General features: G+C 43.8%; 3 protein-coding genes across 5 annotated transcripts in view; 1 reads left to right on the top strand and 2 right to left on the bottom strand.

Annotated features, from left to right (window-relative positions):
* Positions 1-2368, bottom strand: part of MEGF6 (multiple EGF like domains 6) — a 113985-nt gene extending 111617 nt beyond the window's left edge. Inside the window, exons 1-2 of the mRNA XM_075172201.1 lie at positions 2280-2368; positions 1518-1567 (exon numbers count right to left, since the gene is read on the bottom strand). The gene's annotated coding sequence lies outside the window, so the exon portion shown is untranslated. The remainder of the gene's footprint in view (positions 1-1517; positions 1568-2279) is intronic.
* TPRG1L (tumor protein p63 regulated 1 like) lies at positions 531-4930 on the top strand. The gene is made up of 5 exons (XM_075172200.1): positions 531-745; positions 822-913; positions 2283-2459; positions 3083-3236; positions 3990-4930. The coding sequence occupies exons 1-5, from the start codon at positions 536-538 to the stop codon at positions 4182-4184; spliced, it is 828 nt and encodes a 275-aa protein (XP_075028301.1). The 5' UTR covers positions 531-535; the 3' UTR covers positions 4185-4930.
* Positions 3230-23549, bottom strand: WRAP73 (WD repeat containing, antisense to TP73). 3 transcript variants are annotated; one of them, XM_075172191.1, is made up of 13 exons: positions 23394-23549; positions 22536-22688; positions 21828-21944; positions 14282-14354; positions 13268-13371; positions 12310-12396; positions 11290-11424; positions 11121-11198; positions 9645-9750; positions 8488-8613; positions 7492-7683; positions 6508-6567; positions 3230-3480 (listed from the first exon to the last, which is right to left on the bottom strand). In XM_075172191.1, exons 1-13 carry the CDS (start codon positions 23460-23462, stop codon positions 3440-3442), a joined length of 1341 nt encoding a protein of 446 aa, XP_075028292.1. In that variant the 5' UTR covers positions 23463-23549; the 3' UTR covers positions 3230-3439. The 3 variants fall into 3 exon arrangements, with proteins under 3 accessions (XP_075028292.1, XP_075028293.1, XP_075028291.1); XM_075172192.1 differs by lacking the exon at positions 3230-3480 and adding an exon at positions 5422-5500; XM_075172190.1 differs by lacking the exon at positions 3230-3480 and having other exon boundaries at positions 5593-6567.
* Positions 23550-27903: the final 4354 nt, after the last annotated feature.

The following is a 27903-nucleotide window of genomic DNA, read 5'->3' as shown; positions in this document are numbered from 1 at the left end:
ACACCTGGAAATTTTGACCAGATGGTATTTAAGGAATTCGCCCATCTGACCAAGACTTGCTTCGCAGCAGCTCTGAGCGGCCTCTGCAGATCCACAGCTCTCATTGCTCTGTGGGTGTATCAGACCCGAGCAGAGCAGCACATTCATTTTGGCTAAGCCCAGGGCTTCCCGCAGACGCAGCACACGCGTGGACACCCCTTTCCTCGGCCCCGAAAACCCGCGGCGGAGCCGGGACAGGCCTCGCTCGGCCGCGGGGTGCAGCGGCGGCAGCACCCGCCCCGCGCAGGCTCCAGCGGGCGCGCAGAGCGGTGCCCCGCGCACACCGCGCCCTCCGCGCATCCTGCGCTTGCGGAGGTCCCGCGTGGCCCGCCCCCCGTGGGTAGGACCGCGCGTGCCCACGCAGCAGCCGGCAGCCCCGCCGCCCAGCCGCAGTGCCGCCTCCCGGCGCGGAGCGGGGCGAAGGCGGGCTCGGCGGCCGGCGTTACCGCCAGTCCCGCCCCGGAAGGCGGCGAGAGCCCGGCCCGGCCCCGCCGCGATGCTGCAGCTGCGGGACGCGGTGGAGGGCGGCCCGGCCGGCAGCCCCGGGGCGGCGGCGGCGCTGCTGGTGCCGGGGGAGGCTGGGCCGCCCTTCCCGCCCGCCGGCTGCGGCTCCCCCGCCGCCCCACCGCCCCGCCAGACGCTGCGGCCGCTCAGCGTGCGCACCGCCACCCGCGCCGGCCGCGTCCGCCAGTACTTCGTGTTCCGGGTACGGCCCCGCGGCCCCGCGGGCGGAGCGGCGGGTCCGGCGCCCCCCACCGTAACCTCTCCCTTTTCCCCCTCAGCCCGGCACGATAGAGCAAGCGGTCAGCGAGATCCGCGCCGTCGTGACGCCCGCCGAGGACGGGGACGTGCTCAGCGTCTGGCTGCTGGCCGAGTGAGTAGCGCGGCGGGGCCGGGCCGCCCTCCGGGGCCGCCGAACGCCGGGCGAGGCTCGGCCCCGCGCTCGCGCGCGTTTCAGGAGCGCGGTTTTGTATTAGTCTTGTAGATATTAATGCTTGCAGAGTGGTCCCAGAAGCCTTGAGGGGGCCTAGGAGGCTGTGTCACAGCGCTAGTTCTGTACAGTCCAACCCACAGGGGATTTCCATGAAAGCTAACTCAACTCATTACAAAATCCAGTACAATACAGAATCCACTCGTACGCTAAAACCACTAACGTAGCTTTCATAAACCACTTCATCAAAAGCCGTGCCTGCGCACCGAGCTACAGGCCGTTAGTCCTGGAACTCACCGAGGAACAAAATGCAAGCTGACAATTTGCAATGTATCTGGACGAGGGGATAGGAGCAAAGCGCGAGCCGAGTATGCCTACTTCTTCGGAACAACGCTGGGCCAGATCTGCAACCCCCGAGCAGAAGGCGGGGGTGGTTTTGGTCCCTTCACCGTGGCACAACTCAAACCGTCAGGGAGAGGCAGAGAGAAGGGTTCACGGCAGACGGAAATGCTCCGGCCCGTTGCCTGGTCCCACTATTTGCACTTACCTTTACACAATGAGGATAGCTTTGGTGTCATCAGCTTTACGTCAGTGCTCCTGTTGAAACAATAGACAATTTTTAATTTTTGTAAGGAAAGACAATTAAATCAGTAACACTAAAAATAAGTTGTAGCAGATTTCAAAGGTGCTAGTTTAAAAGCTGAGCTCGTTACCCTTAGAGTGAAAATATGACCTACTCTTAGGTTGCCCTAAGGATGAAGTGGTATTATAGCTGTGATGGTTCAACAATTTGTGAGGGGCAAAACACTCAAGGAAAGGTACGATCTCTTATTCATGAAATTTGAAGAAACCAACAAGTTTTTGAATGTACAGACTGTTCTTACAGAGGAAAATACTGAGTCGGGCCACATAGTTAAAGAAAACCCTTTCTCTCCCGAGAGAAATAATTTAGCAAATGTGGCAACACACTAACAGCATGGCATTAAACACTTATGGAAGAGTTGTTGGAAACTCATCTGCCCCCTTAAGTAGCATTTGTTCTCAAATAACAGGAGATAGCACTAGAGCGCTCTCTCAAGATCTGCAGGCTTATGTTGATTTTCTTAATATTTTCCTGTGTTGTAACATGACTATGTTGTGCCATTCAACCTCTTATCAGACTTGCTGATTCAAAGCAAAGGCCGTAAGGGAAAATACAGCATTACTAAGGCTTCAGATTTGTTCTCCTTAGGGACTCTTCTATCTGTCAAGCTGTTAAGTGTTCCTAGCTGTTAATCAAAACTGCTAAAGCTCAGTCGTGTTATCTTACCAGAATTGATCACTGGAACAACGAGAAGGAGCGTCTCGTTCTTATCACGGATTGGTCCCTCCTGATCTGCAAATACAACTTCATCAGCCTGCAGTGCCAGCACGTGACGAGGATAGCCCTCAGTGCAGTTGATACCATCTCCACAGGAGAGTTTGAGTTCCCACCTAAATCTCTGAACAAGTAAGTTGACATAGTAATACTGCAATGTTATTGTAATTCTTGTATTGTTATTGTAAATAGTTTGAGCTGTCAACCTTTGTCACTGACCATTGGACAAGTTTGAGAATTCTTCCTTTTGCTCATGTAACTTTGTAAACAATTACTGAAGCTTCGTTAGACCACCTCAGAGTAGCTGCTGTTTTGCTGGGACAGTTCGTAGTTACGTTAAAAGCGAGTTGCTCAAGAACTTTCAAGATAAGATGAATAGATTTGGGAGAAGTTCATCGCCGTTATATAATGCAGTAAGTAGTAGCAGTAGTAGTACCACCTTAGCATTACTAGAAAGCCGCGTGCAAGTGTCCAGTCGTACGTAAATGCAGACTGTCACAGGCAACACAGTTCAGGCATGGTGTCCTAGGTGTCTAACGAGATTAACCTTTTTGCACTTAACTTATAAGAATGTACCTTTGCATATTTTAGGGGCTGAATTCTTCTATTACTGTTCTAGAGGAAAAACTTACTATCAAACTTAAATTTCAGCTTCTAGTTTTAAGTAGGTCTTTTTCAGACAGTACATTTCTAATTAAACTTGCCTCAAAGACTCCAAAGTCTTACCATGTTAATTCTGCTGTCTCCAATATCAGGCGAGAAGGCATTGGTATTCGAATTCAGTGGGACAAGCAAAATCGCGCCTCCTTCATAAACAGATGGAACCCGTGGTCCACAAACATCCCGTACGTCACCTTCACCGAACATCCAATGGCAGATGCTGATGAGAAGATTGCATCCCTTTGCCTAGTAAGGACGTCACCTCTCCTATTCTAGATGGCTTGTTGATCTCATAGGCTGGATATGACTTAGATTATTTTGAAAAGATGTAGCAGTGAAATCAAATAGAAGCAGTTAAAGAGGCAGAAATGTAAGCTACATTTCCCCATTCTCCAAATTTTGACTCGCAGGGCAGCCCAACTGTCAGTTTTTGCCAGTGACCCACAAATGGTTTATACAAGAAGGAAGCTGAAACTTCCAAAAGTGCAGAGTCCTGTAAAACCCAAAAGAAAATGGATCTTGGTGCTATTCGTACTCTTGCTTACCTGACAGGCCAACGCTTGACTTTTCATGTAGGGCTGCCAGTTAATTAAACAAATAGTTTAATTGCTAACTGAAAACCGTTACTTAGGTGGTTGTCAGTTTTTCTTGCAATAGTTGCTTTCCTCTGAAGGTTTCCTTAAAAATAGAATACTATGGTAATTTAAGCTCAACACTTCAATGATAAGGGCAAGAGAACTACAGTCAGAAATAAACAATATTAGTCACCGATAAATCTTTACGCATCTAGCCCATGTGTTTAAGTTAATGTAAATAGTGTCCTGGTATGAAGTGAACAGTTATCAGTAAGGTTAAACGTCAGAATGTAAAGTTTATCATGGCATGCGAGATTCATGACAACTACAGCTTTAGTGTTAATCCTTTACAATTCAACATCAGCAGCTGTTTGCCTAACAATTTTTAAAACAATGGAAAAACATCAAGATGATTTTTTTCTTTCAGTTGGAAAACTTTAAAACTCAGCTAATTCAAGCTGTGAAGAAAGCCCATAAGGAGTGTCCGTTGCCAGGAAGGGCTAATGGCGTGCTAGTGCTGGAGCGTCCTCTTCTGATCGAGACCTACCTGGGATTGATGTCTTTCATCAACAATGAGGCCAAACTTGGCTACTCCATGACAAGAGGCAAAATTGGATTTTAAAATTCATTGCATTTAATCTTTTCAAGGGAAAGTGATTTGATATTAGTCTCCTTGGGAGAGCACGCTGTGTGGCAGAATACTCGATAATCAAAGTGAAGACGACAGGGGAATGAAAGGGGGTGGTTTTAGATCTAACAGTTCACGGGAGGCCCTGGTTGTTACGGAGAATGCACAGGTCGGATTAATCTGAAGCAGACACAAGGCAGTGTCATTCTTACATTTTGTATCTAATTTACAGTTCTTACTCGTTCTTATACAGGGCTAGTGAGCAGCGGTATTTTCAATTTCTAACTACATGTTCTTCTCTGTTAATTAAGTGCGATTGCTATCTGCTACAAACACTGCACAAATATCCAAGATACAGTAGAATGTTCATGCCGTATTACAGCTTTATCCCTATATATGGTGCAAAATCATGTAGTGTGCTTTGGATTGATTTGTATTGTTTAAAGAGGTATTAGTGTTCATAACTACAATAATCTTAGCATTTTGATTAATGCCTGTTAAGAATTTTGAAAGCTGTGTCAGTCATTCTTTAGCAAAACGGAGTCAGCAAATTTTGTTAAAGCTGTACTGTTACGTCTGCTCAGAAGCAGTGTACGTGAACTATTACTTTGTAAACTGAAGTATATGGCTGAATATGCTTTTTATAAAAATACCTCCCTTTAAGAACCGACTCTTAACTTCCTAGTTTCTTATGTATGTTTTCTTGCTTCAGCCATAGAATAAAGACTCTTTTGAGAGAATATTGCCAAAAGCCTCACAAACACATTTGCCTTCAAAGCTATTATTTATAAAACTGAAAAGGAATTCTATTTTGATTAGATTTATATTCTTAGCAATTTTTCTTAAATCTACTCTAGTTTGGGACAGCAGCAGTGCAGGACTTTTTAATGGAGACAGATAAAACTTTAAGCACTGTACGTCAATCTTTATTTATACATTCTTGCACTTAACCTTATACAATTTCAGTAATGAAATTCAGAAGCAGCATAAGAGACGCTACAACTGAAATTGCTCATGAGGTTACTCTAACAAGCTTTTTCATTGTGTATGACCTTGTATATGTGCCATTTTATCAGAGCATTTATCTGCACAACTACAACGCTGAATAAATGCTGTGCTGCAGTGGTGTTTTTTTGAACTTAAAGTAGATGTGTGTTTATGAAACTCATGTAAAGCTGAAGTCATGATGGAATGCAACCAGTTGCATGCCCCTCTCAATGCATTTTCTAAGGTACCTATTTAGTTTTCATTAATCTTGCAGTAAAGTTAAATTTAATCTCAATTTATTCTTCATTTTGTGGAGACTGAGGCTGTGAAATTAAGTAGCAAAAGAAAAAAACATCCCATAAATTCCTAAACAATGGGCTCCCTTCCTTTGAAGAACACAGTGGCTAGCTACTCAGGTTAAAGATAAAGGATAGTCCAACTGCTCTTCCCCTGCTGAACCGTCCACTCCAATTTGGCACTAGATAGTTGTGTCAAAAGCTCCCATTTCAGTTCCCTGTAATATATCATTTAAAGGATCAGTTATGATCCTTCTTGTAAAGATTCAGTATAATAAATCTATGGTAGACTAGGCACAATTACTGTCACCTGTTAACATCTTAGTCTGGAGAAGCAAAATTATTACAGACAACTTAATTTGCTTTCTGAACAAAGAACTTGTTTTGCTTTAACAGTAATTGATTTGCTAGAAAGCGTCTTACTGACGTGTCTACTTCTGCTACAATATTTAATTCTAATACACCAGAAAAATCTGTTGTCTTACAAGACTAGATATAAGCTGTACACTGTTGTGTGCAAATAACTGTTTCCTTGTTCTGGGGTAAATAGCTACATAATCACATAACTGATAATACAGAAACAAACTTTAGAATGGAGAAGGGCAGGTTTATAGTTAGAGTCATACCAAGTTTGTAACTATCAAAATATTTATTGGAAATTATAAAATTTAAATAATATAGCTATACATTATATACACACAGCTACAATTTTAGAAAATAAGGTTTCATAGTTGTCAAAGTTCAAGAGAAAGTTCAACTACATCAATATTAAAGTTTTCTTGAAACCCAGAATTCATTCTCTACACTTTAGTTGCTACTAGTCACTTCATTCAAATGCAATCACAGTACTTCACACAGTGGAGTTTGGGTATGCTCCATCAAATAAATAATTTATAGATAAAAAAACTTCAGCTTGGGCAACAGGGTGTGACCCCTTTCCTCATTCTTCCTCAAACTTGTGAGCATTTTTAATGCAAATGATTATTATTTTACCTCTTCTCTTTCTAAGTAACACACACAAAAGCTGTCCTTACTCAGAAGTGCCATGGAGTCTCCACTAGAATGCCAGGAGAGAGAGACGATCTGGAAGTCACCTGCAGAAACAGATCAGAGTTTGTCAGCAAGAAGCTGACAGTACCTCCTCTTCCTCTAGGAAAAGGTAGCTGGAGTAAGTCACATGCAAAAAATACCCTCCCCACCTTGAAAGCCTTAACAGTGTGTTTGATTTGTAACTGCTGAAGTAGAGCCAATCTCCAATACAGCAGTGCAGATAAGCTGCATTACTGAGTCTTTCCCCCAAACCTAGAGTTACTTTGTTCTCCGCATACAAGCATAGATTTTGTAGACTTGTCATTTTAATGCAAATAGATGCCACAAGATTGTTCACTAGTGCAGAGCTGCATACCCCAATGATATTGCCGCTCCTTGTGTAGAGAGGAAGAAGTTGAATCTTTGCGATTTCTCTTCCTTTTAATATGCAGAAAGGCATTTATGTGATCTAGCTAATGGTCTTGTATCACTTACTGCCAACCATAAAACTTCTCATCATGCAGGCTGACTTAGAGGTCAGGTTTCATGTATATTTTTCTGTCTTTCCACATCAGATTTACCTGGCACATTTTTCCCCATTAGTAGTTTCGTTGTTTTTCCGAATACCCAAAAACATTGTAGGTATTTCAGAGTCTTTATTTCAACACTTGGCATTCTGCACAACTACAGTTTCTATGTACATAAACTGACATGAATATAAATCTTGAGAAAGAATACAACATACCATAAGATTAAAGCAACAATTAAATCATTGTTAGCCCCTGTGCTCTGTCCTTGATATATTTTATCATGTTTGCTATGTCTCATTATGAACTCTTTTTTGAAGATAGAAATACCCATTTTTTAAAAAGCTGCAAGAACACATTTGAGCCATTTACATGATAATGCTCAGACCGATTTAAGTGGAACAATATTTTGTAAATAAGAAGCTGATGATGGCTTGTGGAAGTTACTGCAGGCAGCCTTACCTTCCACTGGAACCTGCACTGACACACAGCCAGCTGGGGACCATAAGTAGACTTTGCTATTTCCTGTACATACAGCAAGTCGAGGTTGTCGTGGATCCCACTGGAAAGACTGGATCGCACACAGCTGCTCTAAGACTACAAACAGTTTCAGCTTTTGAATGTCCCAGATCCAGACAGCGTTAGGAATGTTATCTGTCAGAGAAGGAAAAGGTAATCATGTAAATACCTGAAGGATAAAAAGATCACACTTTTTTTTTTTCGAAGAAATGGGCATTAGTTGAGGTCTAGCACGACACAAACCATTTAGGTACACCACAAGTTTAACACCACTAGAGTTTCGCCTAGCAATGCCTTCAATTTTGCCTTGGAAATATTGCAAAAAGGATAAAAGAAGTTTGTCTTTGTTTGTCTCTTTAGTTTGTCTTCCAGTCCTTCACTGGCTTTTATCAAATTATTCACAATTATGATGCTGTTGATGGGTTTTGCAGCTGAACCACAGCTTTTGCATCCCAACTTAAACAGCCCTTCAGAACCACTGAAGGGAAAGATTAAACTGTAATTCCATGACTTTCACTATTTGAGGTAATCAAAAGCCCCCCTACTACAGGCTGTGAAGAATTCTGCCTTTCAAGATACACTTGCTGTAAACGGAGGAGGAAAGATTTGTGTATTTCATTTTCTAATACAGTGAGCTCACATACATTCGAAGAAAATAAAAAGCATCCTATTTTCATTGAATACAAAGCCCAAGACTGAGTTAATACACTGATAAGCAGTTCTGGCAGCTCACAATACTTTATGTACGCTAGAAGACGCAGGCTGAATTTCCTCTGTAGTTACATGTTTGCACAACAGAGAGCTGATTTTAAGTAGGGCCATAAGTCTCCTCAGAGCGCAAAACAACTGACCAATTATTGTCCTCATTTCTTTTATGAAAACACACCACAAACACATACAATGAGTAGGTTTCCCCTTTATAGGGCTGTAGGAACTTACCATTTTTGGTTGCCAGGAAACAGTTATCAGGACTGAATGCCAACATCCCAATTCCCATTTTGGGATTTGCCCTGTCAGCAACTGGCTTGATATACTGCAAAGAAACTGGCACCTGGGAAATGTCATCTGGAATTTGAGATGAAAGTGCTTTACTAAGCAAGCCTAAATGGACAAAATATTTAAATTCCAACTGTTAAAAAAACCCTCATCTCTGAAGTGATAGGACCGTATTTTACTCTTCTGCAAGATGTTCCCATCAAAAACTTCAATTGTTTTAAGATACTGCATCTTCATATTAACAGCTTACTATTCTTGCCCTTCTACAAAAAAAAAAAAAGGCTGGAAATCCAGGCAAGCCTGAGATTAAACTATGAAAAAAAGGAGAGAGCAAATTTTCTGCTACCTTTTAACTAGTATTTCAAACAAACACCAATGCAAAACAAAGGTGACTTACAGTACCACAAACAATGAGACAGTAAAAAAAAAAAAGGAAAATACTAATCATACATTGTCTGCCATCTCTTTAATATTTCAAAGCCTGTTGTCTGGAGGCAAGTTTAAAGCATTGCTACGACTACAGCTTCTTAGACAAAAGCCAAATAGCTTTTTTCATGCTCTGCTTTTTTACATAACCTCATACCTAAGGGATTAATTACTATCCTAAAACAGACAGCGAGACTGTAACACCTGAATTTTTTTTTTTGTAAGTTATTGGAACTGCCACACATTATGATAAGATTCTTAATTGCAATAGTTCTTGTGATTCTAGCAATTATCTGCAACAGTTAAACTAAGTCTTGAAGTAACATTGCATAGATTGAACAAATCAGAAAAAAATCCACAGAATGTTAAGACAACTTTTGCAAGCAACTCCAAGACTGAGATCTGGCTGCTATTTCAGCGCCCAAGCAATTACAGTTCTTTTCTACAATATCCCACTAGTCCTTAACCTGCCTTCAAACCACCACGCAGACAGCATCCCCTCTAGCAGAGTGCTCACTGCCCTTGGAGCTCTTCAGATAACTTGGGAGCCTTGAGCAGAGCATCCAGAGGATCCATTCCAATACCAAAGAGGCAGAGTTCGCCTATAATGTTTATTTACAGAAAGACTTCACATGGCAAACTCAAGTGTCTCATTTTAGTAAACTTCGGCTTACATTTACTTTGCGTGCTGAAGAGAGAACTAGCCAATGCTCTTGTTGGAGGGAAAGAAAGTCTCTCTGTTTCAACAGATGGGGATTTCTCCACTTCTTTATACACAATCTACAAAGAAACAAGTGACAGTTCTACAGAAGGGCCTCGGAGAATTTGAACATGGGCTATTACCAAGTCATCACATGCCATCTCGTGTATTAATTATATCTCAGCATCCCCTCGTTCATCAGTGGAGGAAAGGGCTTCAGTAGGCAAATACCGAATCCAGCATTCTCAGTGAATCGTTTGCTGTTTGGAACCATGATCAGGAAAACACTCCCGTGACAAATAAACAAACCTTGAAGTCTACAAAGAATGAGTCTGCCAGAGTACATCTCATTCATTATTCCTGAGAGCTAAATCTGGCAGTACAGTAAATCATCTTCATTACAATGGGAACATAGATTTCATTTTTGCAACAAAGAATCTTTAATCGAATACTATTGTAAATAAATGCAAACAAAGTGCAACATTGCAGAAGGAAATAGCAAAAATATTTTAATAGTGTGCCTACCACATATTATTCCCAAACACAAGCACCAGGATAAAATGCACCAACTGCAATTCCTGTCTGTGTAGTAGAGATTAACAGAGCTATTTCCATTTGTTTTCCATTACATATTTTACACCTATCTGGAAGCAAGGGCATTTTTCAGTCGTGAGAAGTTTTGCTGAGGTGCATTTAATGGATCATGCCTTGCTTCTGGTTAAGAGGCATCAACACAGCCATCTAAATATTGCAGACTTACAGTCTACACACGTAAACTCATACATGATATCTGTCCAGACGCAAGGCTCTTCCTTCCTCTGCAGTGACACACAGCTCTACACCACTGCGAGTTCTTTTTACCTTGATGGATGAGAACAGCTTGTGATTTTCAAAACAAAAGCTACAGCTCTCTGCCTGCTGCCAACTACGCAGAATCTTGGGTTGGGCCTTGCATATATATGTATGCAAGGACAAAAATTAATGACATGTGTTTACAGGAAATACTCTTAAGGTGAGCTGGATGAGCTTGTACATACAAGATGTAAATCTGATCACAATCCAGTTCCAACACTGTTTAAAGTCACGAGTTGTATAAAGCTGAGACAAATCTCTCCTGTTAAATTTCTCAGTTTGCCATCATCTGCATACCCAAATCGGTAATGCAACCACCATATACATCAAAATACACTGGCATATGACAGAAGTCATCTGAGAATCTATTAGTGCTAAAGCTGAGAGGATCATTATCTGCGCATTCCATCGAACTTGAAAGGATTCCTATTTTTCTTACATCCCCAAATTTTCATGCAATTTCCCAAGCCCTACTTACACATTAGGAGGGGAAAAAGCAAGGTGTCCAGAATGAAATGTATTTACTAGTATCTTTCAGACACAAATAGCAGCATCAAAGCGCTGCTAATGATTCAATGGATTTTGGATCCATACTTACAGTCTTGGTGTTAGCAATGGTTGCTGGATGCTCAAACTCTGTGACCTTCTTCCAAGTTACATGGTTCAAGATACGCACCTAATTCAAGAAAGCATTGTGAGACAAAACTGTTATGACAAAGCTCAACAAATGGTTTAGATAAAATAGAGAAAATAAACCTATTTCTTACCTTTTCATCATAGCTGCCAATTGCCAAAAATTGACTGCTAGGACTCCAGGCGATTGATTTTATGCCTAGGGACCATTCATAAGCCCGATATGTGGATAGCAGTCTGCCATCAAGGGAGTACAGCAATATTTTATACTGAAACAGAAATAGATTAAATCTGAAGGCTAACAATATTGTTAAAAGCCATAGACGGGCAAAACCATTCCTTCCAAACTCTCCCTGCTTAAAATGCAGCCCGTTAAATACAAAAGGCATGGTCTCTTATCTGTGACTTGAGACAAGAGGCTCTAGGCTTCCAGTTTGGCTCTGTTGGCGCTCACAGAACACGTCCACCCTGTCCCCAGGAGCACAAATGCCCCACTAGGCCTGAACAATGGCCCATCCAGCCCAACACTCTTCCACAACATCAGCAGCAGATGCCATTAAGGAAGACACACTTAAGATGCTCCTTCAGCATCTGCAAACGTCTCATCAGGGACGTTACAACCCTACCCATTCCCAGGGCTATTTGTTTTGATCATGCTGCCCATAACTTTATGGCCACAGGAGGACACTTTTCTATACCTAGAAGTCCACCTACTCAGAGCAGAAAGGATAGCAATTTATATATTCCTTGCTATCTTTTTGGATGAGTACTTTTACTTAACTGTAAAATTACTGTGCAGTGCAACATCAAGTAAAATGGTAGAAGAGTCTCACAGAAGAATTCTTTCATTATTCTTTCATCATTTCAATAGTGGCTTCTGCAATGTTTACAATCAATTTTTTTTTCAAGACAAATTAGAAAGAAAGCTACTAAGATAATTTGCTGTCATTAAAGATTTACACAACAATTTGACATACACTTGTAAGGACATCCATTACCAATACAAGTATAATATTTAAAATGGTTTGAGTTCAGCTTTTGTTATGTTTAAGAGAAAAAAAAAATAACACTAGTTATTTTAGTTACTGCTTTATACATGGCGGCTACAAACCAACTTGAACTCTCCAAGAAAATAATCTGCTTTTTCCTCATACCTCCAGACATGTATCCCACACTGCCAGAACACAGCTATTAGGAGCCCATTCAATCCCAAACAGATCTTGTGTTTCAGTATCAAAATGCTGCCCCCAAAAGAGAAAAAACAAAACAATTTGAAATATTATACTAACAAATACTGTTGCATCTGACCTAACATAGTCCTCAGTTTTATCATTTTAAGTGCTACCACAAATGCATGCTAGCGTAGAAAAAGAAATATTTTCTTTTGTAATAGTATGCTGTATTCACCGTTTCTTTGGTTTCCCTTTACAGAAAAGGCAAAAAGTTGCTATACCTTAAAATGAACAGCAATTCATAAGAAAATAAAAGTAGTTACACTGAATCAGTCAGGAAATTTAGCCAGCCTAATTCCTTGCCTCAGAAAGACCGGTACAGGATCATTAGGGAAGAGCTTGGCAATATGACAAGCATTTAGTAGTATTTCCCAAATTTTGCTATAAGCTTCTAATGAGACTCAGAATTCCTGAACTAGAGGTGACACTATGTACGGACTAGTTATTAATGGGTTTTAATTGCTCAGATCCATCCGGTCCTCTAAGACATGCTAGTGTGCATCCTTCACAAACTAGTCTTGTTGTTAAACAGAAAATATGACAATTCATATTATACATTCCAAATGATCACTTTATCAAGCATTTGATATTTTCGTTATTATTAATGTAGCATAGTTTATTGTAAATAAGCTCATGCAAGAATTTAGAGGTGAACTTTTGCATTCCATCAGAAATTCTTTACGCAATAGTATATATTGGCCTCCTGAACAGAGCATTGCTACGGAAGTTTTCCTGCAGGCCAATGAAGGAGCCAGATGCTGGATAAAAAAATGCATTGGCAAGGCTAAAACCAGACTACCAAAGTGACTGAGTCTAAGGTAGAGTGCAACATATGCTTGTAGTCTAGGCAGAAGCCATGGAAGGCAAGGACATATCTTACCCTCAGTAGCTGCCAGTCGCTGCATACAAAGATGCTAATGAAGTCCTTGCAGTCACGTCTTTCTGCTACCGCCATGTAGCGGCCATCCTTAGTGAAAGCTATCCCTGCCAATGAGACAAAGTTTAAAAATAAAAAAAGAGAGAAAACAAGACAGAAGAGCTGACAATTCTTCAATGAAAAGCAGTTACTCCCAATTCAAAGGAGAAGTAAAAACAGAAGGAAAAATGTCTTCACAGAAGATCACATTAATCAAGGCAATGCATAGTTTTACTAATTTGCTTGTGTTGGCAATTCTTAAACTTTGAATATACTATTTCTAAGGATGCAGCTTCACAGCTATTGCAGAACTTCAGCATGCTTCAAAAAAACGTTTGATTACTGACAGACAGTTGTTATATAAAAAACACAGATTTCAAATAAACAGTTCATTTAGTCTAGCTAAATGAATTAGTTATGCAACCATTGGTACTCCACCGACTTCCAGTGGTCCCCATCCACTCTTATTTTATACGTAATACATAATTGTCTTTATCATATATGGGATATTACTATATACAAGCCTCAGGCAGGAAACTGCTAACCACAGCCATGTGGCTAGACAGTCCTGACATGAGCTTCCCTTTCAAATCTTTTCGTGTGTAAAAGATGACAAAAGCCACTTTGGATTAGTGTTTCTCATCACCAATGCATCCAGCTTAATTTAATGTCTTAAAGGACCCTTCAGAGGCGAACACATCAGAAAGATGCACATTCGAAGAACAGGCACGTAGCTCAGATGTCATCCTTCATTCACAGTGGGAACGTGACAACCCCAGAGCAGACCTTAGTGCACCTGCAGCAGGTGGCACATACGGATCTCCGAGACCTGCATTCCTAAGGGCGAGCTAACCCCTCAGCAGGGAGGGTGCCAGAGCCTGTTCTGAAACAGGTGGTTCATCATTACACATCCAATTCATTTTCTCCTTTCTGCCATATTAAAAAATACCATTCTGTTGTTAGACTTGTGACACTTACCCTGCTGACAAGCTTTGGGATACTTGATGTAAGACACAGATTTTGTACACAAGGACCACACGGTTATCCGCAGCTGTCAAAGAGAAAGAGACAAGGAAGTATTTGTTTATTTTTGCAGATAAAAAAATAAGTAAATAGAAACCCATAAACCCAATTCAAGAACACAAAGTGGATCAATATAGAATCATAGAATCATACAGGTTGGAAAAGACCTCTAAGATCATCGTGTCCAACCGTCAAATATATGTTCTGTGGTTAATTTAACTTTGCAGCTATTCTGTGTAGCTCAAACACAAAGCCCTAAGAACTAACTGCAAGGAATGGTCTCCCAACTGCCTTCAGTTAGCAAGGTTACTTATTCCAAATTAACATTACAGGCACACCGTATACCCTAGAGGGGTCTGAGATGCAGAACACCAATATGGAGAAAAGCTCTTCATTAACATTAAAGTTACTGATATTAGAGCATGAATCTAGCTACATGATTGCCAGCATATTGTACATAGACACTTTTCAGTTGGAAAAAAACAGTTTCATCACAGACTCTGGAAGAGAGATGAGAAGTTTCTTGCATTTGTGAACGGATGAGACCTTACAGCAGCTAAAGAATGCTGTATCTCTTGGGACAAGGCTACTAAGTATGAAAATTTAGCTGTATTTTTCAACTTTTAGACACACTCAGCTTTGACAGCTAATTTCCATTTTGCTCTTCCCTCCTCAGCCACCCACAAGAAGGCAACATTATGTAATTACTGAAAGAATTGGAAAAGAACCAAAATACGGTATGCAAAACAAGGCATTAAGCATCTCATTTGGGGTATTTCTGGAGGCTTGTGCATCCATAAAACACAAAAACTGCAGAGAAGGCAGCCAGCTGCAAAACAAGCCTCTCCACAGCTCTTCAAGGTCACAGCCTGCATTCTGGAAGCTCTGCGTTGCCATCTGCAGATTATTCAATTAAAAACAAATACTTACTCTCCCTTAGCAACGGCAGCCACACCAGACATATGTGCATTAATCAGTATGTCATATGAACCTTTGCATTTATATCTGGAGTGAGGAATGTTTCCAGTGTAATTTTTTTCTTGTGTTTTCCTACACATTTTATTGCACCAAGGTAGGAGATTCTAGAAGATGACGCAGGCAAAACTGTTTTGGAATAAAGCACCACGGTCATAAAGCTACCTTTCCCAGAACTACTAAACAACAAAATTAGTTCTGATTCATTATATAAGTAAAACCTCAGCACTGTCGACCATCTCATCTCTTCCTGCATCAGACGCAGGCCACCAGCATCACCAGCAGTCTTGGGAGGAAGTTTCTGCTACACTTTTTTGCATGTTTTTCCTCAATGCACATTTTCCTCTCTGGAGTAATTGGTACTATTCAATGGTGACAAAGGACTCCAAGGCAGCATCCTATGTATCTGTTCTACCCGGTAACACTACAGACTGTGCATTGCAACAGAACTTGGAGGGCTTTTTTCATTGCTGACATTATCATTTTTGCTAGAAAGCACAATTCGAGTAATTGACATGGTGTTCAAACCAAGCTACAGAATCCTAATAAATGCTGCCTCCCTCTAGAGATATGTGGAGTCCCAAAACAAAAGAGCAGCATTAGCTGTTCTCCCTACTGCTTTTTATATACAGAAGAAAACTTTGAGATTTGAAGGGACAACACAGAAATAATTTTTTTTTTTTTAATTTATTACAGGAAAGAGCACAACCAGATTGGATTCCAGTCCACTTCTATCCAAAGTTAAAAAAAGGCATTGGACCACTATTTAATGCAGTGTTTATTATTCTCTTCCTTTATTTTACAGGTATGAAATTACAATTAGACATCTATAGTACCAGCTTTAAGTTTAGCAGGTCCTAGAGGAATCCACTAGATGAACAACATTAATCAAGTTTTATCACTGCAACTGCTCACTTCCGGACACACAAAAATACAACATTGTTAGTCTGCTCTTCATGCAAGATTTACTTTAAAAATACCAACACAATGCCTACTCACATTCTTCTATAGCAACTGCAATAGTGATATGCTGCTTGGTCCTATTAATTGCAGTGTTAAATGTACTTGCTGCTGTTCCTCCCTCGACCAAAACACGCAGCATACACAACACGCATTCTACAGCCACTTAATACAAGCTTAGCAGCTGCAAGCTTTGAATGCTGAGGTCTGGATTGTAATTTTTCCTGACAAAGGCATCCAATTTTACATTGGCCTCACAATCAACTCACCTGGCCTGCTGTGCATCAAACACACTTCTACCCTGGACCACATCGGCTGGCTCAGGGCCTCAGAACAAGGCAAAACCTTACTGTGCACATCAAACTCAAGTACATCGGAAGAGGAAAATCTCTAGAGGTGAGAAACAGCACATCACGTGCAGAGATCTCACTGTCACCTCTGCCTTGCCTGAGATTCCACTGCAGACGAGAAAAGGCAAGGACACCTCCGTTTTGAAAAGTCTTTCTGCGTCCATCTCCGCTTCATCCTTGGGTGCAGTCCTCTGCTGTTCAGACAGAACCTTCTCTAAAAGGGTCATTTTGTAACTCCCCAGAGAAGACGCTAATAATTGTTTCCCTGTTCATTCTTGTCATGTGGCGCTTAACTGCTGAGCGTGCACTTCACCAAAACCAAAAGTTTCAGTAACATTAAACACTGATATTGTTGGAGTAGTGCCTATATATACCTCCCCAACACATCATTTCTAGCATGTATGGCATAAATTGCAATAATGGCATTGCAGTACTGGGGCGAGACTGCAGAACACAACCAACACGCACTCATGGGATGTTTACACCCAGCCTACCAAAAAAACCCCACAAAAATACACTTTCAAAAACAAAGACCTATTATTATACTGGACGCCTACAACCCTTGGATAACCAAAGCACTTCATCTTCAGACTTGATCTAAATCAGTCATAACACACCCATAACTAATAAGATTCCCTATTCAACTTCAGCATCTCTCTTGGAAAGGCTGCAAGCTAGTAAGAGCACACAACTGCAAGTCAGAGACCACGCGTATGCGCTGCCATAACTTCATCGCAACCTCTTGCCCAAGTCACACAACATGACCTGAAGGTTTTGGCCTAGTGTTAGAAACATGTAAAAGCAAATCATTTTGATTCCCGAAATTAGGATTCTTTTCAGTTGTTCTATTTGTGTACACTTGAATGTTTTTATAAACTGAGAAAGTTACATTATGGGCTTAACATACGGACTTCACACCTATCTTACATGGATTAACAATATGTGTACAATTAAATTGTGAAAAAGGGAGAACCTTCATATTTCCAAATGGAACTGAAACATTATTCCACAATCTTGCCCAAGCTGCCAACATAAACTAGCCCGAGAAAGACTATTTCACAGCTAGCAGAGATGATTATGAGAGACAGAAACATAAAATGCAGAGAGGGTGAAAAAAGAAAACCAAACACTTCAAAAATTACAATTAATTGCATTGCTCTTATTCGCTTTTCTCAGAGACTTTGTGGGGAAGGGGCAATTGCTTTTACAGCAGGAGAATACATCGTGGTGAATTAAGTCTGCAGCAACCACTTCTTCACTGATCATTTTGAGGGGTACTTTCTCTTTAGCATAGATGACTCGATTAAGAGGAGTTGTCAAACTCAAATGCTAATGATAATCGTGTCTGAGAAGTTTTCAGCTGTTGTTTTGCAGTGGAAAAACAAACCAAAAGCAGAAGCATTTTTAAAATAGCCTAAAAACAGCTGAGAAATAAAAGGTATTTAGATGGTAACGTGATAAACAGTCTCCAGTGCTGGGTTCAGGCCTACGTCCCAATGTTGACAGCTATAGGCAGGTGTAAGACTGGTGATTTTCAATAGATAAAAACACACTTTTAAACAACCTTGCATCTCAAATGACTGTCAACTTTTGTCCCAGACTTGACTGGGTCACAAGGCCTCCTTACATAGCAGTGTCTGTCAGCACCGGATTTCAGAAGATTATTCAGAGTACATTCCTCAACAGAAAGCATTTTTCAACAAATGTAGCCATTTACAGTTACTAAGGATTAGCTCCAATATACACAGAAACACACACTTTTTTCCCCTGCTCCTGCAGTTCAAAAGAAGCTCCTTAATGCTTTAGTACCTAATGCGGAACTAGAGAAAGTACAATATATATAGTTTATAAGTATGGCTCTTAAAAGAAAAACTTAAGAACAATGCTGCTGATCTTCAAACAAAATCATCACAAAACACGAAAGTCATGAGGAAGCAGAGGATCCATTTGCTTTCTCCGTATCTTTTCCCTGCAGCTCTCGTTTAAGCTCTACATATGCCTATGAATTCGGGTGGAACGACGGCACTGTAAGAGGAGAGATACCTGGTACAACACCTTCCACAGGACAAACTGATAATGTGGCATCTTCTAGCAATCAGCTTGCTGTGTTAGACGCTGCAGGCGTGCAGAACAGCCTCACAAAAGAGGGTGGATTTCACCAGGAGAGGAAACACTCACTACAAAACAAGTAACAAACGATAGCTATGGGACAACAAGCTGCTTTCCAGTGCACTGCATTAATCAATATATTTAACATGGTCTTCCAACTTTTTCAGATTCCAGATAGACTTTGCGTAGCAGGCTTTCAGAAGGTGTTTTTCCAACTAATTTAGATTTGCTCTTGATTAATCATATGAGAAAAAAGTACCTCCATTCCCCACCCCCCCAAAAAACCACCCCGGTTTTTCCTAACAGAACTGTACTCTAGCTTGGTATAAACAACAAGGCGATGAAAAATCAAGTTGTAACTATTCTGACCACTTCTTACGTGGAGCTGTAAGATATAAGTAGACAATTAAAGACAACAAAGCCTTGCAAGTTTGGAAGTACCTTTGAATATATCCAGCTGCCCAGTAGAACTAGTTTTTGCCTGGCAAAACCTAGCAAGTCTGTATCTCACCTTGCAGTCTGCCAGTCTGGATAGCAGAACTGACAGTCCCCAACAGAAGGAAATCCTCCAATCCAGCACAGCAAGAGTTTAAGGAACAAGCCTACATCTTTTCTACATCTCAGCAGGACTTCTATCCCAGATGCTAATAGAATGACCTCTCCATGCGTAACACTTAAGCAAATATAGAGCATAAAGATGCTTTCAAAATTTTGGGGCAAGTAACTAGGTACTACACACACTTTTGTAATTAAGCACGGTAAATTCCTCTGCATCTGCCAGTAATCCATTATTGTGAAAAACAACCCACTGTCAGGTGAAAGGACAGAGTCTCTACATACTTCCTCCGATAAGACCGTACCATTTAATTGCCTTGTATATCATGCTGTTTATTGCAGTAACCGTGTAAAGATTTAGATAGATACCTGTATCATTCAATATTACTGTACATTGTGTAACAATTCTGGGATCCAAAAACCTGCACATTATTACAGACTCATCTCCAATAAAATGATCGCATTTGCAGAGTTATGTTAATGTTAAGTGCATATAGAGCATTGCTGCCCATCTCAAAAGATTGAACAGAGTTAAAATGGATTTTGGAAGCGTGTCAGAATTCTGATGCGCTCATCTCAAGTTAGGAACTGCACACCAGTCACATCAAAACACCTACAACATTATTCACTATAAAGCTGACCACAAACAGAACTTGACTGCAAGTTAGCCGATGAGTATTTTTTCCTGAGGTACTAGTAAGTATGGATTGCTAGAAATAAATTAGCAGAACCATATGCTTTAAAAAATTTCTAGGAATAAGAAAGTTATTTGTGAGCTTACAGTGGAGCTCACATGTTGACCTGAAGAATTACAAGTATGAGTAATTAGTTGGTGCTGTTTGAAAGCATCAGACTACCAAAGCCAAGCTGCACTGGTTGACAGGGAACCCCTAAGCCCTCCAAGCAATCGCTGAATTTGATAACATACATAATACACCAGTATTAAGTCCCTGACAATTTCTGTCTTGAGCACTACTCACGTCTGTCCCACCAGACTATGGATTTAGCATAGAGTAAACACAACTCAGACATCGGCATAACCCAGGCAGCTGTCTGACAAAAGCTAATTTAGCAACCTGTTTACAGCTGGAAAGAAAACTTATCCCAACACAGATGCCAACTTGGCAGAGGCTTAATGAAATCCTCTAAGGTCAAACCAAGTTCTGTTGGGAGGCAATAAATACTTGCTAGTCCACCCCCACAAGCACGTGCCATGAGATGCTCACTCGCAGCACATAGCACCAGCCTTCAGTTTGGGTTACTCAGACTACACCACTTCTGCCTGACTAGCAGGCGTGTCTTTACTTTTCAGGTTGAAACTCTGGACTAATTTTTTTTAATTTTAATTGCCATCAGGGTGATTCATTCCTGGGAAAACTAAGGCCTAAACTCATTACTCTTCGTAGCCCACTATCTAAAGGCATAGGGGAATGGAAAGAGGCTGCTTTATAGCCAGAAAATCTCTACCCAGTCAGCACTAAAAATCCTTGGCAGCACCAAACATCCTTGCTGGAGAATTCCACCATGTGTGCGTCAGGAACTACACCGTAGCTGTAGGGAAGTTTCTCCACCAGTTCCCTTGAGAGTATCAGCATTTGCACTAACTCCAGTCCGCACACACAGATCACAAAGTCCCCCATCTATATGCTATTTACATTGGAATTTGCATGAAAAAAGGAAAAATCTTACAGTGTAACATTTTAATTCAGTGCTAGCAAGGGTTATGACACAATAACCTGTATCTAAAACCCATCTAGTTTTGAAAGAGTAAATATAGCAAAGAGAAAGATGAGTTGCATATAGTTCTTAGCTATTTTCTGACTGTTCATCGTTGTACTGAATAACATGAATCATCAGCTCTAATCCAAAGACTATAAAGGTGGACAGTCAGATTTCCACATGCCTTCCAACAAGCCCAGTGCCCAGCATCCACAAACTGATTTGGATTCTACCTTAGTGTGGATTCCAGAATATGGCTCTTAATCAATAAGCACTTACAGATGTTTTAATTTTAATTTTGCAAGTGGTTCTATCAACAGCAGTCTGACTCCTATATGTAAAACCAAACAATTATGAAAGTATTTCCAGGATCTGGATCTAAATCTCATCTCATAGGTCAATAAACCTAAGACCATATTTTTTAATTCCACAGCCACTCTTGAATGTTTATGGTTTGGAGGGTTTTTTTTTGCTAGAAACCCTGAGCCTTCCCTGAGCTACAACACATTTGATTTCTAAAATTGCTTCGATGAATGCCAGTTATCCCTACACTTTTCTCAAACACATAATTTTACCTTCAAAGCTAAGTGTCCATTTTCTATCTTATCATCAGTGGCAAGGGGATAAAATGTTAACAGAATAACGAACATCTAAACCAGAATTAACCTATATTACATATAAGAATATAGGAGAATTACATATATGAATATAGCAGAACTATATCTGCGTTCTTTACCACCACTACAGCTTTAAGAGCTTTAGGTTATTTTAAGAGGCAAAGGGCAGACAGTAACATCTGACACCGTCGAGAGTAATCATGACTTCACACTTACATGGAACTCAGTTGTATTGAGAATGTGACGACCATCCGGACTCCAACATGAAGCCACCAATCCTGCTGACCCCTCGTCTATCTTACAGTGCCAGTCTGGCTGCTCCAAGGACCAGACCTAGGTCAGAGAGGAAACCAAACAGAAGTGCACCAAACGAACAGCTCATCGAAACCTCTGCTTACGAGAATACTCTACAGCTGAGAAAAGGTTCCTGCATTGCATACCAGGGAGGTCAGGAAACCTCTGAAAGCCTGTGGTCATGAAGGACTGGCGCTGGATCCCACTACAAAAGTAAGCCCCACACCTCTGTGTGTTAATACAAATTGTAAAGTAAGGTGTTTTTTTTTTTCCTGTGACAAATATTCTGAACATCCAACACTTAAAAAAAAAAAAAAAGTTTTAGTCCATTGAACAAGTTTGCATGTATTTATTTCCTTCTGAACTAAGAAACTCTAAGATAAATTCCAGCTTTGATTTGTTTTGATAAATATTTTTATTCTCTTTTTTTTCAAACTAAGATGTTTTTCATGGTTTTAGAAATAATAGCATGCTGGGTTATCCTCAAACCATGTGTTATCAATAACAATTATTTTAGCAAATAACAGTTATTTTAGCAAAAGCATTGAACTAGTACTTGCCGTTAAGAAGGTCTTGTACCACACACAAATCCCCAATAGGAAACATATTCTGTCCTGCTTTTGTCCTTACCTGAACAATCCCTCGCTTGTACATGGCACACAATACGAACAGAGAATCGGACGACCATTCTATATACTGGATCTGATCCAGGCAAGTGTACAGCTGGAGGATCTGGAGGGTGCTCACATCCCGAACCACCAGACGGTACTGCACGCACGAAGCCTGAACAACAAAACCAAAGCTGAGTTGGCGCACCAACGCCGGGCTCAAGAACCACGACTGTTACTGCGCCGCGACAAAACGCTGTGCAGCCGCTGTCTTGACACGCTTCAAAGGCAATTAGGGGTTTTAATTTCAGAAAGGCTTGACGTGCGCTGTGCTCTGCGGCAAACTACAGTAAAAATAGTTAAACCAGGAGGGAAGGGGGGTTATATTAATAAAAGAATCCTCATTCATGCTATCACTGCTGATTAACTAATTCTACTACTAAAAAAAATTATTCTTTGCCTCATAACTATTATTTTATTTAATTAATCCTAATCAGGTCCCCATTATAAAGACCCGTCTTGACTAAAGCCAGCCGTCCCGCACACATAGTTAAGTTTTTCCAGGACCAACCGCACTATCGCTGCTCCTTCAGCGTCCGGCTCCGGAGGCCGCTGCCCCGCTCGGAGGGGGCCTGCCCCAGGGCCCGGCGCGGAGGCGGCCGGCGGGCGTCGCTGCACCACACGCACCGGCCTGGCTCCACCGGCCGCCGCGGCGGGGAGAAGCCGTAGCCTGGCGGTCGCCCGGCCCGAGCCGAGGGGCCCCGCGCTGCCGCTCGGGCGCTTCGCCCGACGGTCTCCTCAGGCCGCGGCGCCAGCGCGGGCGGGCGGGAGCGGCCCCGGTTACACGCGACACCCCCCGCAGGCGGCGGCCTCTACTCACCAGGCACCTGCCGTCGGGGGAGAACCTGCCGAGCAGGCCGGAGAGCTTGAACAGCTCCGAGAAGTTCATGGCGGGGCGGGGGGGTGGGGAGCGGCCGCGCCGCGATTCAAACCCGCCCGCTCCGCCCGCCGCCGCCGCCCCGGCCCTCGCCCCGGGGCGGAAACGGGCGGAAGGGGCGGGAGCTGGCTGGCCGGACGGCGAATCGGAGCGGGAGTGGTGCCGCCCGCGGCACGCCGGGAGCTGTAGTCCTGCGGCGGGGCTGTGCCCGCCGTGTCGGTCTGTCCGAGGGCGCCCGGCGGCGGGAAGCAGGCGGGAAGCCGCCTCGTGAAAGTCATTATTATGCAAATGAGCCGTTTAATGAGACGTGGTGTGGTCAGACAGCGGGCCCCGCCTTCCTCCCTCCACAGTCTGCCTTCCCTGCGGCCCGCCGGAGTCGGCCAAGCCTCCCCGTCGCCGGAGAGCTGCCCCGCCGGTGGCGCTTTTCCGCGGGCAGCATCCCGCGCCCGGGTGCCCTGGCTAATTATTCCTCCTGGCTGATTACTGACAGCAACGGGAGACCGGGCGGGATGTCCTGAAAGGTTCCCCAGAGGGACTGCAAGTTGCATTAGAGATGCACCAGTGACAGGACGCTAATTGTATTAGAATAAATAAATAAGTACATACGTAAACAAAGCTAAGGGGGAGAAGCCTGGATAACCCCTCCCGGGGTACATATTCCCTTGGGAAACAGCCCCCCCGGTGCAGCCGGCTGCCAGGCTGGGCCCACGGTTTTTCTGAGCCAACGGCAGGGGCCAAGGACCGTGACGGGGACGCCTTTGCCCTAAAAACAGCCTGGTCCTTCGGGCAATGAGCACAAAAGCCGAGGAGGCCTCCGTGCCCCTTCCCTGCTGACCGGCCACCCAGCAGTGTGTGGGGGTACGCAGGTCTTCCTCGTTCGGTCCTGCGGGCCCGTACCCCCGGCATCTGTGGGTGGCAGCGAGCCCCCCCGCGGGCAGCAGCCCAGCGAGAGCGGCGCTCCGAGTGGGACCCCCGCCTTGTTTGGGGAACACAATCACCGTCATTCAAAAAATAAACCAGAGCAAACATCTGAGTCTTGTTTTCGTTATGGGTTAGGCATTTAGGCCCCCAAAACTGGTTACAGCGACGCCGATGTGGTTAGGGGCTGGTAAACGCATCTGTTTTCTGGCCCTACCCATAACGAAGGGACAGAACGTGACAGCTGCTCCACAGCCACCATCTGCCCTGGAAAGCCAAGTGTGGGTGCCTGCGGGCAGAGCGTGGGCTGTTCGTCTCTGAATGGAGGCGGGTGACGTAAACGCGCAGCCGATGATTTAACAGTAATGAACGCCGCTCGCCGTTTTCCCCAAGTCGCCGAGCGCAGGCTAAAGGGCAAGTGACCAGCAAAACGGTAGCTTTTGAAAACGGGTGTCAGTGAGAAGTTGCATCAGTGAGTCCACACAACGCAGATAATTAGAGTCTCATGGCTGATGGTTTTTAATCAGAAATATTCAGTCTTCATCCACTGCCGCTCTACGTGCACCTTGGTAAGCCTTTTTTCCCACCGTGGGACAGAGTGCGGTGAAACGCGGGGTCCTTGCTGGTCCCCCAGGCAGCTGCCCCGCTCCTCTGACACCCCAAGAGGGATGAGCTGGTCCTTTTGACCAACACGAGCACAAAACCAACTCAGCTATCAGTCTGATGAGCGGAAGAGCCTCCTTTGGAGCAGCGGTCTGCATTGAGTCTCCTTGCCCTCTCCACCGCGATTAAACCCCAGCAGCCGCCTCGGGCGCAGTGCTGCTGGGTGGCTGCCGCTGCCAGAACCCCGAGAGCCAGCTTGCCCCAGAGTCACTCTGGGGCTGGTGACCAGCTTAATTCCCCAGCACGCTTGGCTGAGCATTCCCCACCCCCTTGCAACTGCCTCCTATTCCAGGAAGGAGCGCACAAGCCTTTGCCTCACTTTTCACATAGCTTTCAACAGCTCCAATGTCATTGCCTAGGCGACCGGGACGCTACTTGATTGTAGTGCAGTAAATAACATAGATCCTCAATCCCAGGCCGCTCCTGTCTGCGGGAGACCTCCGGGGGAACTCGAAACGCTTGGGGAGCCAGAGCAGGTAGGAGGAAAAAACGACAAAAGGAAACCCCTTGCTATTTGTGTGCGTGAGTTACTCAGCACGACCCTCTCTCGAGCGCTCGATAATGCAACTGGAAGATGACTTGTGGCCGCTTTGCTTTATATACTAGTTACATAATATTAAAGCGTCTTGGAAAGTTTGCTCTCAAGTGCCTTAGATCCAGAGTTAAAGCACTTGCGGCAGAAAAACCAGCCAAGGCTTGAATGGGAAAAGCAGAGGTGGGGCTGGTACCGGCGGGATGCTGCGGCTGGCTGCCTGCCGCAGGGTCCCCCGGCAGGGCTGGCGCTCGGCTGCCAGGGAGGGAGGGAGAGTTGGCTGGTTTAGCCTCCTGCCCCATCACGAGCTGCTTGTCGATGACTCTATCTGTCAGAGAGGATTTCTGTTGAACCTGCCTGCTGCTTGGAAAGAAAATTCTTAATAAGCTGCTGGACCCCAAGGAGGGCTCCTGAGATTCAAGTGTGTTACGGGAAAACTCACTTGCCCTCGGTCGCTTTTACAAGCCTCGTTTTGCAGGTGTGAATTTAATAATCTGGGAGAAATGAGCAATAGCACGGGGTAGTGTTGGCACCTTGGGATCTGTCAACATTTTGCAAACATTATTTGCTGTGGGCTGGATGAGCCTGATGGTTCTTGTTGTGCAGAGGAGGGGAGGAGAGAAGATCCAGGGGCCGGTTCACAAACCATTAAGCAATACACAGCAGCTCGATGTGAGAAATGGCTCTCAAAAGTCTTCCTCGCTCAGGGTGGGCCAAGAGTATTTAGGAATTGGGAATAGCCCTATTATACAGGTTTTGTGCATTTATCTCCCTTTAAGGTGGCTGCAAAATGCTGTCACATTTCCTTCTGGGCTGTTGAAGTGGCAGGATAGTGACGAATATGTTATTGCTAGGTGAAATAGCAGCAGACATTTCGAAGTACCTAGAACTGAGGCTTAAAGTCAATGGTGAGATCAAAGATGCTCCTTCTAGAGACTGCAGAAACTCAGCTGCCAAGCATCACTCTCAGCAAGGCTTCAGCCCCCTCATTACACCCGCAGTACCCTTTACCTTCCATATATTGATGAAAGAAGGAAGTTGAATTTATAATAATTCTAAGAATATATTCAGACTCTGTGGTCACAACACAAACTGTGGGCTGAATGAAGCGCAGTTGAATATATGCAAGTTCATCTGCTCTGCTTCTCCAGAGAGTTGTTCTCCCGTCTCGGGATGGCTGTAGTGGACCTTGGTGCGTGCTTTTCCTTCTCCTTGTGTCCCTGGGGCTGGGGGAGAAACGGCTGCTTCAGCTGAGCTGGGGCTGACTTGGCATTTCGGATATAGCCAAAGTCACAGCAGCGGGGAAAAGACTGAGGACGCTGAGTATTTCCGTACTAATCCTTTGGAAATCCCTTCAGTGGCAGTTCACAGGGAAGGTACGTGGACAGAAGGAACCGGTCCCCGGAGCAACCCAGCCCGCTCCCGCAGCCCTGGGGGGTGGCAGCCCCCGCCTCGGCGCTAAGCCGGCGGTGGACTGAGCTGAGCCCCAAGGCAAGCGAAGGTGGTGGATTGCCTCTTCGCAGGCTTTGTCTCAGTACTCCTGGCCCTTTTTTTCCGTGTGCAGTTTCCCTGCAATGCCCTGACTAGCAACAGAGGGAAGCAGCAATCCAGCGAACGGTGGAGCCGGCTTGGGGAAGCATGCGGAGAGCAGCTCTGCCGAGTGAAAATAGGCAAATCACGCCAGCAGCCTTGGCGCCCAGCACCAAACCCCCTGGTTTGCATGTTTCAGTCTTTCTTCCTCTAGAAACCTGCAACAAATCCGGTGTACGTCCTGCCGCAGGCTCCCCCAGCTGCCCCCGTGCCAGCCCCGCGGCTCGGCCGTCGCAGTCGGCCACGCCAAGCATCCCCCATCGCGCCCCTGCTGCGTCGAGGCAGAAGGGACAGAGGGCCCCTTGCCGCACCCTGCCCTGGGCAGAGGGATCTTCAGTTCAATAAGCAGGTTGGGTCTATGGAGGTGTTAAATCCTCCTGGTGGGGGTTGGGCTAGAGAACTCTCTGGCAGAAGTCGGGGTGATGCCTCAGGTGTTTCCTTTGCTGCTGGGAAGCGGGTGACGTCAGGGAGCTGACACAGTTATGGCAGAGGCGAAATAGCCTCCAAACGGACCTGGGGGCTGGAAGTGACAGAGAAGCGGAGCATGGGCTGTGGCTGATCTTTAGCTCTGCCGCCGCTGCTGTGTTTAGCCCCAGGTTATTCGCCTCCCAGTGCCATTTACATAGCCTATAGGCACTGGGAAAGTAATTACATCCAAGCCATCTAGTAATGCATCTCTAGCAATGCAGAATTAGTCTCTAAGGTTCTTCCTAGTTCACCTTTAATTAAGCTGTGCCACAGGGCCTCCAC

This window comes from Calonectris borealis, chromosome 23 (assembly GCF_964195595.1).
Source record: "Calonectris borealis chromosome 23, bCalBor7.hap1.2, whole genome shotgun sequence".
Lineage (NCBI taxonomy): Eukaryota > Metazoa > Chordata > Aves > Procellariiformes > Procellariidae > Calonectris > Calonectris borealis.
The sequence above is the reverse complement of the archived record's forward strand: the minus strand, read 5'-3'. Positions and strand labels throughout refer to the sequence as shown.